The sequence below is a fragment of the Oryzias latipes genome, chromosome 23, assembly GCF_002234675.1.
Source record: "Oryzias latipes chromosome 23, ASM223467v1".
Taxonomy (NCBI): Eukaryota; Metazoa; Chordata; class Actinopteri; order Beloniformes; family Adrianichthyidae; genus Oryzias; species Oryzias latipes.
In genome coordinates, this window is record NC_019881.2 from 17,316,154 (window position 1) to 17,333,519 (window position 17,366).

The following is a 17,366-nucleotide window of genomic DNA, read 5'->3' on the forward strand; positions in this document are numbered from 1 at the left end:
CAAACAATCTACTCAGTCCCTTCTTGAAAACATCCTCACAGTAGCATCCTCAACTTACCCTGTTCTGCCGGTTAACACAAAGGTATTTATATTCCTCCACCAACTCCACTACTTTTTCAGTAAATGAGGTTTAACCTGCAGCTAGGCCTCCGAAAACCCAGAATCCTATTTGTCTTCTTCACATTCAGTGTTCAGACTCTTGTTTAGACATCAAGTCAAATTTGAGCCACGCTGGGCACATAATGAGATTATAAATTGATTGTTTTTCTTTCTAAAAGATGTAAAAACTTAGTACGATAAAAAAAAAGAAGAAAAAAGATCTTTTATCTTACATGAAAAAAGGCTCCAGTTGACAAATTTCTTCATCAAACTGAATAGATGTTCGATAAAACTGGACTAAATCTGCAATTCACAATGAATATTGTGTTGAAAATTATGGATTTATGAAGTCTTCACGATTTGACCCCTTTTCTTCTTCTTCTTCTTCTTTGTCTTTCGGCTTTTCCCATAAGGGGTCGCCACAGCGAATCATCCTTTTCCACCTCACTCTATCATGAACATCTTCTACCCTAAGAAAGCACACTTTTAATGCTTGATATGACTTTCTAGGAAGGGAAAAACACAGATCTTTTGGGCCTTTATTTAGTTCCAGAGCCGTTTGACTCTTCAGTTACTGTTGTTTATAACTTTTGCCTGAGACAGATTACAACTCCAACTGTACCAATTCACTTAGAGAAGCAAAAGCTCTGACAGATTCTAAAAACACTTATTTTTTAAGACTCTTTAGTATCTAGGTTCATTTGATTTAAAGTATAAACAAGTTCCAAAAAGGCTGCAATTAATAACAGTGTTATAACAATGTATAACACTGTGGATAAATAACAGAAAAAAAAAAGTATGTTTGTAAATAAAGATAAGCAATACACAATGGGGGTGGGATTATGTAAGTTTATACTTTATTTGACATAATATTTAATGGAATCAATGCATCATGTGGACTGGATAACAGCAAATATATCATAATAAAAAAGATGGCATAATTTTTTTTTTCTTTATCATCTAATCAATTAATGAATTCATATTTTAAATACATTTAAATAAAACAATACATTTTTATTTTATTCCTCAATTATTCAAAAATTGATGAATAAATAAAAAATGGATTTAAACAGTGTAAACTAAAATATTTATCAAATTAAATAAATCAGAAAAAAAGAGTGGAGATACCCAATTCCACTGACACATTTATAGGTATATTTTTAATGCACAAGTGCTACAGTTGCTTATAGTGCTTTAAAGAATATTTGGCCCTTGAGATATTTAGTAAATGATCTTCAGACTCAAGCAGAGAAAGTAAGGTGTGATGTCCAAAACCTCCAAACATGTTTAAAAAACTGTGGTCGCCTTGAACTAATGAACTGGGATCACAGTAGAAGTAGTGACCAAACAAGTCAAAAAGTTCAACTGTTATGAAACAAATATATGTTAATCTTAGTAAATGACATTTTTAAACAATTCAACATACATGTAGATCACCTACTAGTTTACAAAGTTAATCCGCTCATCCGTTTAGGATAAGTCTCTGGCATTACTTCACTTTCTGAAGCCCACGCAGGAGTTTGCTCTTCTTCATGCATTTGTTGCTTAAGTGGGGAGAAAGGGACGACAGATTACCAACAAGGTGAGCTGTGTGTGATTTGTGGAGGATGTGGTGAGACAGCAGGATTAGAAGCAACACGTCTGTCTGCCTTTGTGTTTTCAAAGTGGGCCATACATTTACATGAGGCTAACTGACAGCTTTACTGTCCTGTTGCTGATTAGGTTCTAAACTCCAATCATCTACTATTGCGAAATGACCTGACAGAGCACTACATCACTATCCCAGCTTTCCTTTTTAAACAGCAAAGAACATGAAGATGGTTACTTCAGGTAATCCAGCCTTCATGAACATCAAAGAAGGAATTTTAGTATCATGTTTGAAATGTTCTAAATCTTTTTATTTATTTGTGTGTTTAGCCTTCCTAGATTTGGCAGACACTTTCTTTATTTTCATTATTATTATTATTACATCTCATTTCACTGTGCATTATGCTTTCTCTGTTTTCTGTGGGTCTAAAAAGAAAAACCCCACATTAAATCAAAATCAATGCAACCAGAGACCACTGATGACCCAAAAAAAAAAAAAAACAGTAACTCATATGACTTTCTGACAAGAACAACAAACAATAATACAATGCAAGTAAAAAGAAAAGAAAAAAAAGCTTTTAAAAGGTGCTTTAAAACGTTCAGGACAGTTGTAGAAAAGATGATATGAATGAACCCACAAATCTGTTCCTCTTTTTTGCACTCATCTGGCGCACTGAAGGCATTTTAAAGAAAAAAAGTTTAAAATGCCACCGTTCAGTAAATAGGAATTCCTTAACTTTACACTTCTGTTAATAAAAAGAAAACCACCAGCAACCTGCAAAAGTTTGAGAAAATGGTGATAAATAGTTGATTTTTAGAAAATGTATATTTTAACCTAACCCCGTCCCTAAAACTGACATCCATTCACCCCAAAAAATAAACAAAAATAAAAAATATCAAGGAGTGAAATACTGAATGGAGTTTTGTGTCTTTTTAAGTCCAGGATAGTCGTGCTGTCATGCAGCCTTTGCTCGATTGGACAAGGAGGACTAAAATTTGTTACACTTCTTTGGTTTATCCCCTTTTCACATTGCAGTCATAGTCCGCATCACAAAGCTGCAGCAGCTGATGTTTTTCACTCTTTTCCTGTTCACAGTGCTTAAAATTTATTCTGTGATTTTTTTTTTTATTCAAGTCTCTCTTTCTTTCTTAGCTCAAAGCAGAGAGAAGATGTGAAGGTTCATGTGAACTTTGGTTTCAGCAAAACAAACAAACTGTAGATTGCCTGTAAACTCAGGTCTCTGTTCTGTGATGTGGTTTACTAATGTGTGAACAGAACACATGCTGACTCTTCAGCTCACTAAATGGTAAAATATAGGAAAAATAATAGGTATATACTCTGTGTATTTAGTTGCATTTAATAACTAAGGTGTAAATCATGAGAAATGTAGAAAAGAGAAGGTCTAGGGCAGGGGTCGGGAACCTTTTTGGCCAAGAGAGCCATAAACGCCACATATTTTGAAATTTAATTTCGAAAGAGCCATACAATAATGTAGTGTCCCTTTCCCACACTGAGGCACGGAGACTTAACCTCTTTTAAGGTTCTTTATTCGGGTTACTGCAGACCACAACAAACGCCGAACAATCAATTCAGCAGCTCCTGAATCTCTCCCGCCGAGACGAGACGAGAGCGCGTCTCCCAACTTTATATTCCCCTGCTCCCGCTGCAGCCCTCCCCTTTCCCTTATTCGGCCCATAGCTGAACCCCATTGGTCCAAACTACCTAACAACAGGCTGAGCGACAGAACTGAGGGCCAATCAGATCTCTGCATGATCGATGCGTTCCATGAACTCCAGAACTTTTAACGCGGCCCAACAGCCACCCAACTCAGTCCGCGACAATATGTTTAAAACTAAAATACAAGTGAATGTGTGCATTTGATGTAATTTCAACATTTTTAAAGTACAATAAGTCTGTGGATTCTTTTTAATAACATTGTTATGCTGTTTCTAATAAATGATGAGTATTTCTCGTGGTAGTTTTGCTGATGGTCTAGTCTGGTTTACGTGGTGAGTTTCTGCTTCATGCAGGCGTTGAGACTTTAAACGTGATCTTAGGTTGGTATGAATGTTTTGTAGATGTGAGACAGACTGCTCACATGCGGACCTGGAGCCAAACACACATTCACACGCTGCAGTGAGTGACAGGCAGTGGGTTTTACCTATTTACAATCCCTGCGCGATTCACCTGCTGCCGGTCCCCACAACACCTCAGCCCCACCCTCTGCTTTCTCCCTCACACATCCCGTCCCCGCAACTGCGCGCTCTTTCTCAGAGACGGGAGCGCGCAGTTTTAGGCACGGCAATTCACAGGTTTCCGGGTGGTACAAACTCTGTGAATTAATAGACAATTTTAAACTTATACTAGTGCTGGCGCAGATTTGTCTCTCTAAGCACCGCTACTACTGCGCGCCTCTGCCATCGCATCGCGCACGAGAAGGACTGGTCTAATGAAGAAAAACAATTTGAATTAAAGATTTGTCTGCGAGCCACATGTGACCATCAAAAGAGCCATATATGGCTCGCGAGCCATAGGTTCCCGACCCCTGGTCTAGGGGCTCATCAAAACATGATCACAGGACTACTGTACTTATTTCCCTGTTCTCTCTCTGGTCTTTTCCATCTTTTGGCTGATCATAGACAGCCTTTAGACTCATCTTCAGTCAATCTATAAAGCCTTGTGCACATGAACCCATACTGGGGTTGACCCATTAGGATGTTGTGGGTTTTGGTTTGTCAAAATACTAGGGAGAAGTGGCTCTATTTTAAGGGAGTCTTGCACGCCCACCTTAAGGGGCGTCATGAAAATGGAACAAGCGATCATCGTGCTTGCAGAGAGTGTAACGTTAAGTATTTGTAATGCTATATAACACACCATACACCTGGCGTGCGTTCAAGAATGTGCTAAAAGGGCATTGGAATACCCCATACTAGCACATGTACTGAGAGCTGGAAGAGGCTTGGTGTGAAATGTTGAAGCAGTGCAAATTTGGCAAATTTGCAACTAAATCCAGGCTTTTTTTTTTTTAATCACAGCTCTATTCCAATATGTGAATGACTTAGTTTCACACATTCCCCTAATATTAATTTCTCCTTCATGATGGTTGCTTGAACGTGCATTTCTAAGCACCGTGTGAACGTAGCATCAAGCTACTATAACTTGGACGCTTTTATGATGTACAGGTGATGCTGTCGTACAGTGTCCTAATGCCACTGTGACTGCACACAAATGCCATAAGCTTTGAGGTGTGCAGGTGATACGCAAGTACCCACAGGACGCTAATTTCATCATTTCTAACAATCAGCCTGCGCCCAAGGAGTGCAGACTTATCACGTGAACAGCACTAACAAGCTTCTTTTGTGGTTTCCAGGATTTGTGAGGGTTTAAAGAAAAAATCTGTTGGATACGCCAGCATCTCACCAACCTCCCCTTTACCTCTGTGCTGTATAAGTGTTAGCTACAACCTGTCGTATTTTGTGTCAATTTTATTTCCTCCCCATTTGTACCCGTAAGTGCAGTTGTGACAAATGTTTTGCTGGCAAAGATGTGTCCACGAAAAAAAACAAAAACATATATAGTCCACAACCCTATATGACCTCAGTCAACTTCCTTGTACCTCTGTTCTAAGCTATGAACATTGAGAAATGTATTTTTTTTCTATTCATGGAGTGATGAACCACTTCTCTTTTTCAGAACTTTAATTTGGATCTGAACTGCAGTCAGAGACTCAGGCTGCAGAAAAAATATATGACTTCCCATTTTATTTCAAAAACACATTACTCAGAAGAAAACATCCAACAGTGCAGAGAATGTGTGTTTTGGCAGCACAGAGTATGTCAGTGACCATCTGAGCAACGGCTTTCCCAGAGTTCTTTCACGCAGCAGCAGCTCTACCCTCAGAGATTCACATGTTCATCATTAGAAACATATGGCTTCAATTCTATGGCGTGGTAGCAACATGTATACATTTCACTGGAATAAAATTGCTAAGAATGTAAATGTTTAATCTTTTTAAATATTAGTATTAAGAATGTTGAAACTAGTTGACCTCATGACCCAATTACCTTTGCTTAAGTTCACATAGTTTGTGAGTTCCCAGAAGGCCTTGCTGGTGAAAAGCCTTCCTCTATTATGGACTATTTTATTATTATCCTGCTGATCTCCTCTGGGATATACGTAAAGAGAATGGAAAAGGAAGGAGGACAAGTAGACCGATGGAAAAACAATCAAATAACCCTACATCCAAATGCTGTTGACAAAGATAACATTCCTGAAATTATCACACAGAAATACATCTTCCAATCTAGGCACAAGAGTGTCTGAAGCACTCATGGAGAAAACCAAAACAAGCCATAAATTGTGTGATGGTTTCCCATCGGCACAACTTTGGAGGACCTTTCACTGCATGAGTCTAACTTTACTCTCAGTGAGGGTTCACCCAGTGAGCCTACACTTTCATCAAGACAAATATATACACACATCCATCCATTGAGCATCACTTCAGAGGATCGTCGGGGTCACTGGAGCCTATCCCAGGTATCCTAGCCATATGTGTAGTGAGCAGAAGTGGGCTAGACTCAGGAGAGAATCACCAGTCTATTGCAGGGCCTTCTCATGGATCCAATCCCACCCTCTTCAGGTTATGAAAACCCACACATATGCAGGGAGAACATGCAAACTCCATACAATGTGTTCAGTGTGAACGCAGCCTTGATGTGCATTTAGAAGCAGGATGCCAAAAACATGTGCCAAAATCCTTTTTTTTTTCCATATCAGTCTGAAACGATAAAACAAGCTTTTAAGTTTAAAAACCCAAAAAAGGAAAAACATCTTGACGTGAAGGACTCGAAAGAAAAAGTGCAGACTGATGGGAGTAAGAGATCAGCAGGAACGTGTCAGTCCTGAGAGCATGCACTCGGCCTTTAGAGCAGAGAGCGAGCCTGGAGTAAACAGCACTCTGTCAGACTCTCAAACACACTCACACACACATAAATATGGGCGCACACGGTTTCTGAAATCATCCCCTTCACTCAGCCGGCCCCTCGTACACAAGCTCTCACAGTAAACAAAAACAGCTGTGAAGTGCAACTCCTGGGACCAATTAGTCAACAAACAGGGAGCTGAAACCAGTTAACCACCAACTAACAACATTCAACAACCTGTAATCATCATGTGTTGGCTGCAAAAGGGAACTCATCTACCTTAGTTGCCCCCCACTCTCAAATGTTTTACATGAATCTCTTCTTTTGGAAAACAAGGAGATGTTTAACATTTTACTTTGATGGGACAAATAAATAAATTATAGCTCCTGGGGAGGACCAATAAAACCAAATATCTGATGTACACTAAACCTCTGATGCCCTCCACTGTAGACATAACAGACCAAGAGCAAATGTGGGGTTTAGCCCTCAAACACACCAACACTTAATACATCCTTTCTCCTCAATCCAGCATACAACAGTGAAAGTAACTATGGCAGTGCTTGCATTTGCAAATATTAAGTTGCTTCTTTTATGTTCTTAGCTTTAACAAATATTTCAAGAAGGATTGTATTTACATGAAAGTAAAAACGGGTATTTTGTGCAGCAATCTGGCAAAAATGACATTTCTGTGCCAGCATATACTGTTTATGTAAAAGATGACGATGGGAATTGACAGGATATGGGAAATAGTCGGATCAAAAGCAAAATAACATGATTTTAAAATCCTTCAATAGCTCTAAATATTCTCCTTGATTTAAAAAAAACTACATCTTAGAATCATTAGCATAACTTTTAAATGTTTTTTTTTCCTCAGTGATAGTTGTCAAAAGATAAAAATTAATAAGTCTTTTTTCTGCAGCAAAAAAAGCTCAGTTACTGTTACTGTTACATTTGGATGCTCCGCTGCCCCTTTTGTGAAACACAGAGGAGGCAGGGTTATGGTCTGGGGCTGCATCTGGCTGAGAATGTCTTTAATCTGTGCACAGTATTAATGAAATCTCAAGACAGTCCAGACTTTCTGGAGTTCAATGTGCTGCTTAGTCTCAGAAAGTTTGATCTCAGTAGCAGATAATAGGTTTGTCAATAGAAAAAAAGACACAAAAATATTTTTTTTAAAACCCAATATCGGCTAAAAGCAAAATATTTAGCAATGAAATTTGTAGATAAGGTTAAATGGTTGAAGATTTACGTAGTTTGAAGTATGTTATTTTAAATCAATAATTTTTATCCAGGACTTTTTTTAATTGTTTATTTTTAAGTTTTCATTTTTTTTCATCACTCTAGTCAGTTTCAGATTACAGTGACCACTGCAGGTTTTTGTTTCATCAACAGAGGGAGTATCTATACTATTCTGTGATTGTAGTCCGGGGTAGTATCGTGGTTTTTTTTTTATTACTTGAAAGACATTCTCCATAAATTGCACATGAAAAACTCTGCTATGATTTCATTTGATTCCAAATGATTACCTTACTTCAATTAACTTTAAAAGTGAAAAATCTTTATTTTCAATGGCAAAAAATAAAGTCATAGAAAAATAGGATTAAAACACAAATGATAAACTAAAATAAATAGCAACATTAAAGCACCTGTAAACTGCATCTGTGATAAACTTTCACTCATTGTCTGTGCATGTTGTGTGCACAGCAGTACAAAAACTGATAAAATGATTTTTAAAAATCCATGTCTGCTGACAAGCCTCTCCATTTTAGTGTCAAGGCAGGCAATTACACAAACAGAGAGATGGAAATACTCTTGTTGGAGTAACTAACATTAATAACCTCCAAGAGCCGTTACCAAGATAAACAGACATAACTTAGTAATGCTTAAAAAGAGAAACCACCATTTCCAGTGTCTCCTCTTTAGCTTCATTGCATCAGCGAGGCGGGATTTCAATGCCACGCTGTGAGGAAAGACACCCAGGAAAAAGTAAAGGAGGAGCAAAAAGGTCATTTGTCCTGATGAGAACTGACAGCAGCAGCAGGCTGGATGCTTTCAGGACGGAAGGACTGGTCTACAGCCTGTCAGAGACAGATCACCAAGGACTGTGAAGGATCAGCCACGCAGGAGGTCAAAAGCTATGAGCAGCAGAATCCGTTTACAGCAGAAAAACACGTCTGCCCTGTCGAGAGTCAGAGCCACCCTTTCTGTATTTTAGATTTAAATGATCACTCATGTTAAGCACACACTATGCAGCTCAAATCCCAACATGGATGCAGATCTTACACATATGCTTCCCTCATACAAATTTTTTTTTATTTATATTGACATTAATAGTATATTTATATGATTATTCCTTTTAGGACAACTTTTCCCCAATTACATAATTTTTATTGCTTTTCATTAGAATTTGTTCCAAGCTTAGTAAAATGTATAAATGATTAGATAGCGCTATTAAATCATTTAATATTGGAGATTTTGGGATGTTATTATATGCAACAAACATAAACACACTGTAAAAGAAATATTCTCAATTTTACAGTTGCCAGAATTTCACTGTAAAAAAATAGGCTGTTACTTTCAACAATATTACGATAAAAGAATATTGGGTCTTCTAACAGTCCGTCTTGAGTAAAATAACTAATTTCTTCTCTAAATAGCAATATTTAATCTTTAAAATGCAAAATGTAAGGCTTAATGGCAGACGATTTTTATACCATGGTCCAGGGGAATACTCGTTTCTGATTGGCTGCTGGGTGTGCATTAAAACCTGATAACTGCACGGTGAAAAAAGAAGTTCCGGTCACCTAGCTTAAATGTTTTGTATTACTGCGCCGGCTTCTTTAAAACAACCTTTTGCTTCGTCATTTGGACATCATTTTCTCTCTGAACTGATGCTTTATTCAACCCATCGGAAAGATCAGCATATATATATATCTCCGAATCTTCACTGCAGCGGTGGTGCGGCGCAAACTGTGAGAAAAGCGATCCAAGTAACAAAAAAAAAAAAAATTAAGGACTAAAAACTGGTTAATATGTATTGCTTTTGTAAGTGACCATGGTATGAAGTGATAATGCATACTTCCAAGGTCATTAACCTGTTTATACCAGGGTCACTTACAAAATAAATAAATAGTAACCAGTTTTTAGTCCTTAACTCTTGTTTTTTTACCATTTTGGATCACTCACAAAAAGCGGACTATTTGTTACATGGTAACGCGTCGCACCACGTTACAAATAGTCTGGGTCGCGCCGCACCACCACTGCAGTCAAGTTTCGGTGATATAAAGAGATATATATATGCTGATCTTTCCGATAGGTTGAATAAAGCATCAGTTCAGAGAGAAAGTTCACCTTTTACCGCTTGTTTTTGTCCTTATGATGAAGTAAAAGGTTGTTTTAAAGAAGCCGACGCAGTGATACAAAACATTTAAGCTAGGTGACCGGAACTTCTTTTTTTCACCGTGCGGTTATCCTGTGGTATATCACTTTTTAACGCACACCCAGCAGCCAATCACTGGGGAGCCAGTTTAGCTCGTGCTGGTTTGCGGCGCCTTCCGTCCGTGAAACCCGGGTTCGACTCCGGGCTGCTCCCTGTTCCCTTCTCCACCTCTGCCGGTTCCAAGCCCGGTTTGAGAAGGTTGCGTCAGGAAGGGCATCCGGCGTAAAACATTGCCAAATTTACCATGCGACTCGTTCGCTGTGGCGACCCCTGATGGGAGAAGCCGAAAGTGGAAGAAGAAGACCCAGCAGCCAATCACAATCGAGTATTCACCTGGACCATGGTATAAAACAAATTAAAATCCAGGGCACTTCATAGTCACGCACTATATAGTTTTTAGTAGTTAAGGAGTAGGGCAGGAATTCGGATATAGCCTTAATCGTTAAGCCCCATACTCTTTAAAAAAAAGAAAAACTTTATTTAAGGCAAAAAATAACTCAAACTATGCTGCGATTTTTGGTTGAATTTAAGGACCTTTTTTTTAAGTTCCATAATATCGTATTCTCATTTTGTTCACGGTTCGTTACATTAGTTTTTTGTCATTGTAATCAAAATAAACTACAATAAAACACATAAAAACTGAAAAAATATTATACATTCACTTAGAAATAGCACCAAAAAAGTATTATTGGGCTGCTAGTAATTCTTACAATAAGATTTTTTGCCTATTTTTCCCTTTATGATTCCTTGTGTGAAACTCCATGTTTCTATATTTTGATATCTAGTTAAGTAAAATTACTTCCTGCATGGATGGATCATTTTAATACTTTCTAGTAATTTCATTTATTTTTGCAGTTTGCAAATCCAATCAAACTTTTTTTTATTAAAAAAAGCACTTCTCATACTTGCGCAGCTTGAAGCGCTTTACAGTTAAACACAAAAGCAGAAAAAAACATAAAAAGAAGAATAATAACAAAAATAAAAAGAGAAAAATCCAGCCAACCCTTTAATCCCTCAACAGGTTAAAGTATGAGCAAAGGCGGGCGAAAATATTTATGCCATTTCCTTTTCTGTTAACATGTAAAAGTAGAAACACAGAGGATAAATGTAACGTATTTATCTTAAATCCTTCCACCATGATCTGCTCCACTCCCACCTCATCACTTTGCTTTTTGACTGAGCTAAGACAAAGTGTGGAGTCCAGACTTATGGTGGAGCCAGACGACTCGGATTTTCCCATTTACCTGCTGGTTCACACGGCAATGCGAAGGCCCGTGATGGATGAGGATTCGAACGATGTCGACGTCCCCTCTCCAGGCAGCCAGGTGGAGAGGGGAGCAGCCTTTGCTGTCAGCCACGTTAGTTGAAGCCTCAAATTGGAGCAGTTTCAGCACCACGTCCCTAAAGACAAGACAGACGGGGAAAATACTGATGAACAGAGGACTCGATAAGAACTAAACAGAGCAAGACAATAAGAGCAATATCATAAATGACTACTAAGATCTACAAATCACGATGTGTATTTTTTAGTCCTTTTCACCTGGAGTCTAGTCAAACGCAAGATATTAAACAGTTTCTAAAAGGTTCAGTAAGAACTAAATTAATGTAAAAATAAATAGCCCGAGCATATTCAGCTTTTGCATTGAATGTGACTCAACTTCAGTTAATTGTTTGTGCTGATTTGCACCAAACATCTCTATTTTTGTTTACCCTTAATGCTTTTTTCTTTGCCAAGTCACTAAAATAGGAGTGAGAAAACTGCAGTGACCTTCCAACACAAACGAGTAACAAGAGAATGCATTGGCTAAAACTATGGTGGTACATAAACTGAGAGGTTCATTAACAGACTCAGTGAAACCAGGTGTGAGCAAGAGCAGGAAAAATACTGTGCCCTCCAAAATAAAAGGCTGGTAATAATAGAACAATAAAATATAAACATTTTTTAAGATGCTTTAAATCAAAGTAAACAAAAAAAGGACCCTCCCACTTGCATTTTTTATTCTTCTGGCTTTTTTTGTAAATTTTTAACTTTGAATGAAGTCTATATGTCATTACCAGAACAGAAATGAATAAAGCAGTGACCACACGCTGAGTTGGAACTCTCTTTCCCAACAATTAATTTGTAAAAGCCGCTTTACTGCTTGACAGGAGGCGGGCCCTGGCTGAAGCTGTCACCACCGGCTGAGGAGGAAAGGTAAAGACTCTCATTTGCATTCAAAATGTCACAGGAAGCAACTGGGGAGACAGGAAATAAAACAAATGTTTCATAAACTGCATGGCTCACTGCAGTTGCTATCATAAGGCTTGCTTAAATAACTGGGAATCAAGCAGCCTAATGGCACAAGGAGGTTAAAGTACAATAATCTCTGAATTTTGCTAATGAAATTTTTTCTGCATTTCTCACCGCAGGCCATTTAGTTCTGTAAAAGAGTAGATAGAAAGATAGAAATCCTCTGAGAACGTTGGACTGCTCCTAAACATAACCTTCTCTATTTGTCTCTGAAGACAAATTTAGAAAAATAAAGTTTACAAAACTATTAGGAAAAAGTCATAATTGTATGAGAATAAAGTTATGTAATAAATGAATAAAAAGAAATTTAAAAGAATAAAGTCATAAAATTATGAGAAAAAGAGTTGAATATTTACAATAAAATTATAATTTTACAAGTTTTAATTTGGAAATTTATAAGATTAAAGGCATAAATTTATGAGGTAAAAGTCTGTCTCCTAAGAAAAACATAAACATGGAAAAAAAAAAACAATACAGTGTTTTGTTGTCAGTTAGTGACGTAGAGAGCATTGTAAGTGGTCACTTCAGCATCACAAAAAAGGAAATCTTTTAGTGTTTGAACATTGTTATATTGCAAGCATAGGAGATTGAAAAGACTTCCTCAAAAGAAGATTTTTGAGCCCCAGTGTAACTTATGTGGTTGGCGGTGTAAACCCATTATACAATTCCAGATGCATCATGGCTCAGTGATTTCTATAACCAACTGAAGCCTTAAGCCATTACCATAAATGGCTACATTGATGGATTTTGTCAGTCCGTAATGTGGATGAAGGATGACAAAACCGACTTTATTTTCAAAAAACCGTAATCTTGTTTTTTTCAATTTTACGACTTTATTCTTTTAAAATGACTACTTTTTTTTCTCATAAATTTACAACTTCATTCTCGTAAAATTATAACTTTATTTCACATAAATGTATCACTTTTATGTGAAATAATGTTATGAAGTAATTCCCATAAAATTAAAACTTTTAGTCTTGTAAGATTATGACATATTTTATCACATAATTTTAAGACACTCGTAAAATTACAACTTTTTTCTCATAAATTTACGACTTCATTCTTGTAAAATAATGACTTTTTCACTCTTAACTTCACAACTTTGTTTTCGTAAAATCCTGATGTTTTTTCTGATAAATTTATTGATTTAATATTGAAAACATCAACGTTTTTCTCAGTTTTAAAACATTATTCTTGTAAAATTAAAAATTTAAATTTAAATTTCATTGTGGCACTAATGCTCCATTGTACTTTTTAGATCTTGTCACATTTTAGATCTTGTCACATTTCACATCATCTGGTTTTCAAGTTTTTACCTAAATATTAAATGACTTCACTTCCTACTTTTCACTCTGTTGTTCACCTTTCGGTTTATCCCGTCTGGCGTCCCCACTGCAAATCAGCTTTCACAGAGATTTTACGCCAGATGCCCTTCCTGACACAACCCTGTATTTTCAAGGCCCAGGGACACCTGGTTAGGCAGCAGCACGAGGGGGCCTTGCCTAAGGACCCACACTGGATTTAACCCATTGCATGCCCTGGAGAAAAAACTAAACCAATTTTTCCTTAATGCCAGTCCTAAACTCAGGGAACTGAGCCATCCAGCCACTACCTAATTTTCACTCTGAGCCTGTGTTTTTTTCTTTATGACTCCTTCTCTCCTTTCCTTACCTAATCTAAAAGAGGGAAAATCCGCATAATTGCCCTCAAAACACACCACTAAACCTTTAGTTCCGCTAAACTGCAATAGCAGTCAGGCTTGCAGCTAATCCAACTGATTTCTCTGCTGTTCCAGGTATCAAAAGTGGCCCGAACGACTGCTTTAAGCAGATGTGAAAACCACAGGAATTTCTTATTTCCTTTGTCCTGCAGCAAAAGGTTTTGGAGTATTTTTTTTATATAAATACTAAAAAAAATTTAAAATTTATTGCACTTTTTGAGCTGTAGATCTACATACATTTATTTTCTGCCTAGGAAACCACGCCGTCATCGTGGCATTATATGTGCAAAAACATGATTAAAATCAAAATAAACAAATCTAAGTTTGTGCCACATCAGTTGGAACAAACAATCTAGTTAGAGGCCAAAAAGAAAAGAAACAAATTCCATTACACTCGTCAGCGCCAACTGATTTTTTCCTAAAAAATATTTTTTTAAATGAAATGAAAAAGCCAAACTAGGAAAACATCTGCAAAACAAGCATATTCCAATATTGATCTGTGGAACAATCATTTCTGTAGAAAACATCTCCCACAAATCCAAAGATGGCAGATCACCCCAAAGTTTGTCAGAGAGTGAAAAATCAGACAGTAAGAATAAGAGTACGGCTATGTCAGAAACCCCTGAACCCTAAAAGACTTTCTACGCGCTTTTAGCATTAGGTGTTCATTCTGCACTGTTGCTACCTGATACTAGTGCATGTACTCACAGATGGAAGAGGCTTAATGTGAAACGTGGACGCGGTGTAACCCTGGTGAATCTTGCTCCAGGCTTTTTCTTTTCACTTAATCTATTCTGATATTTGAAAGACTTGTGTCATAGAATTCTGTCCGGGCACAAACTGCAATTATTAATTCCTCCTCCATCATAAATTTTCAAATGGTTAGCACATGTGTGAATTAAAAGGGATGTCATCTTTACCTCACTACCAAATCAGACTTCCTGATTGGTCAAAGTTGGACCAGGTTTTACTGTCAACACGCATTTTGTTTTTGTAGCTAGAGCCCCAAAACAGCCATAGAAACGGGCGAAGCTATGCATAAATGAAAGTGTTTTGATCGCGGAAGCCCAAAATGCGCATTTCCCTGCATTTCCATAGCCTTCTCATTGAAAGTGGTTGTTTGAACTAGCATTCCTGAGGCCGGTGTAAACGTGGTTACAATTATCTCCCTGTTGTGCTTCTGTCTTTTGAAATGAATATTGCAATGAGGACTTAATAGCTGGCATAACAAAAGCATCATTTTCTTTAATAATTTTTGGAGTTTAAAACCAGCATTAAGCTGCTAACTGTCCACCTCGACTATAAAATGACTTTTCATTCTCTTCAGCACCTGAAGCTCAGACAAACAATATTTCTAGCTGTGAAGAAAAAGATTACTCTCCATGTGTACACAGCAATGTAAAGGTACAAGTTGTACATGCACAGATGTATAGTTTTTTAAGATTCAATAGTAGAAAATTGTAAAAAAAAAAAAAAAAAACAAACACGTGAAGGAGAGTATTTTCTTTCTCACCTGTGTCCATTGAGGGAGGCGTGGTGTAAAGGTGTGTATCCTGAGCTGTCTGTGCAGTTCACATTGAGGCCCTTCCACATGCTGCACACACAACAACATTCCAGTTAGTCCTTTAAACAAACTTTTAAGTTTTTAAAAAAATATTTAAAAAGAGAAGCATAGTATACTCTTTTATGTGGAAAACGTGAACGCTTTTCAATGCTTATGATTTTTATTTTACCCAATAACTGGGCTATTATTTGTAGTTTCAGGTGAAAGTTTCCCTAAAAATAAGGATATGTTTGCTTATGATCAGAATTTTTCGGACTTTTTTTGTTTGTTGTGGTTTTATTGATTTTAATCAGATGTAAACAAGTTTGGACATGAAGTATAAATAGCAACAAGTTCATAGAACTCCTCCCAACTAAGTTATATTGGGACTACCATATAGCAGAAACACTGAAACACATTAATCTACACGCCATGGCACATACAGCCAAGAGTCTTCCTGAGGATATAATTATATGACCTCTCTGTTTCACACAAACCCATGCCGGCTCAGCAGGATGAAGTGCTAATTAGCCAAATTGCAGCCTGTGGAGCTCATGAGGAGAAAACCTGAACCAACTTCTAGAAGCAATTTTGTTAACTGTTTTGTTAAAAACTGCAGTGAAAGGGGAAACAGAATGGCAGCTCAGAAACCATATTTTTGCAAATCTGCACATCAGCAAAATTGGCAATAAATGTTAATATCTTTTTGCTGATCATCACTATTTAATTTTAACCCTCCCTCATGTTAGGGTAAATTCTTGATGTATTTTAGAAGTTTGCCTAGTGGTCGTTTACTTATGATTATCCAGTTTTTAGCCAAAATCAAAAAAACAAACTATCGTTTTTAGGACATAGTCTCTGCAGAGCGGCAGTCTCATTCCCGATTCATGATTTGTATAAAAAAACTCAGTAATGCACTTTTAAGCTCAATTTTCCTCATATTTGTCCTACATCATCAGAATAATGCCACAAGAACATGTTTAAAAAAACACAAAAAACACAGAAGACACTTTTTATAGAAGTGTCTTCGTAGATTGTAGGATTTCTTTCCCATTTGCAGGATCTAAAAAATTAAGAAAAAAAGGACACTTCAAAATAAAAGTTCCATTTAATGTGCCTTCATTCTACCAATGACTCATAAAAGGTTTAACTTCAAGATTCTCCTCTTTAATGCTGCTGGCAAACAGTCAAGCAGCAGAACATTCAATGAGCTTGACAGACATCACACAGTGATGAAGGTTACAGTGTTTTCCCCATGCACAGAAAAAAAGCAAAACCTGAATTTAATGTAGGTTTTGGGGACTTCCTGTAGACACTTAAGGGAAATAAAGAACACTAACCTCTGCTAAAAAGCCAACAAAAGCCTAGTATGCACAACTTCCAGGGTTTCCATGTATATATGGAAGTGAATAGCGATAGTTCAACTAGACCAAAAGGACTGGCTGCTAAAAAAAAAAAAAAAAAGCTAAAATAGAGAGGTGTGACACATAAATACATTTATTCATCAGATTCCAGCAAAATGAAACTAACAGTATATTAAAATAGTTTATTTATAGCTGATCACATAATATTTTGCAGAGTTTGTTCCATCTAAACATTTTACAGCTGTTTTGGGAACAAACACATATTCACTGGTGGCATTAGCTTAAAACAAGCAACCCATGCACAAATTCATCGAAATCTAGAGCATGAAATCTCCACCTCTTGCGCACCGCCCTAACACACCTTGGTAATGCACAAACACAGCAGTCATAGCCCAGGCTGC

General features: G+C 37.1%; 1 protein-coding gene across 9 annotated transcripts in view; it reads right to left on the minus strand.

Moving 5' to 3' along the window:
- anks1b (ankyrin repeat and sterile alpha motif domain containing 1B) overlaps nucleotides 1–17,366 on the minus strand; it is a 205,723-nt gene that overhangs the window by 129,984 nt on the left and 58,373 nt on the right. For all 9 annotated transcript variants that reach the window (XM_023952556.1, XM_023952554.1, XM_023952555.1 and 6 more), the window contains exons 2-3: nucleotides 15,572–15,652; nucleotides 11,293–11,449 (exon numbers count right to left, since the gene is read on the minus strand). In XM_023952556.1, the coding sequence (XP_023808324.1) occupies nucleotides 11,293–11,449; nucleotides 15,572–15,652 (238 nt within the window). The remainder of the gene's footprint in view (nucleotides 1–11,292; nucleotides 11,450–15,571; nucleotides 15,653–17,366) is intronic.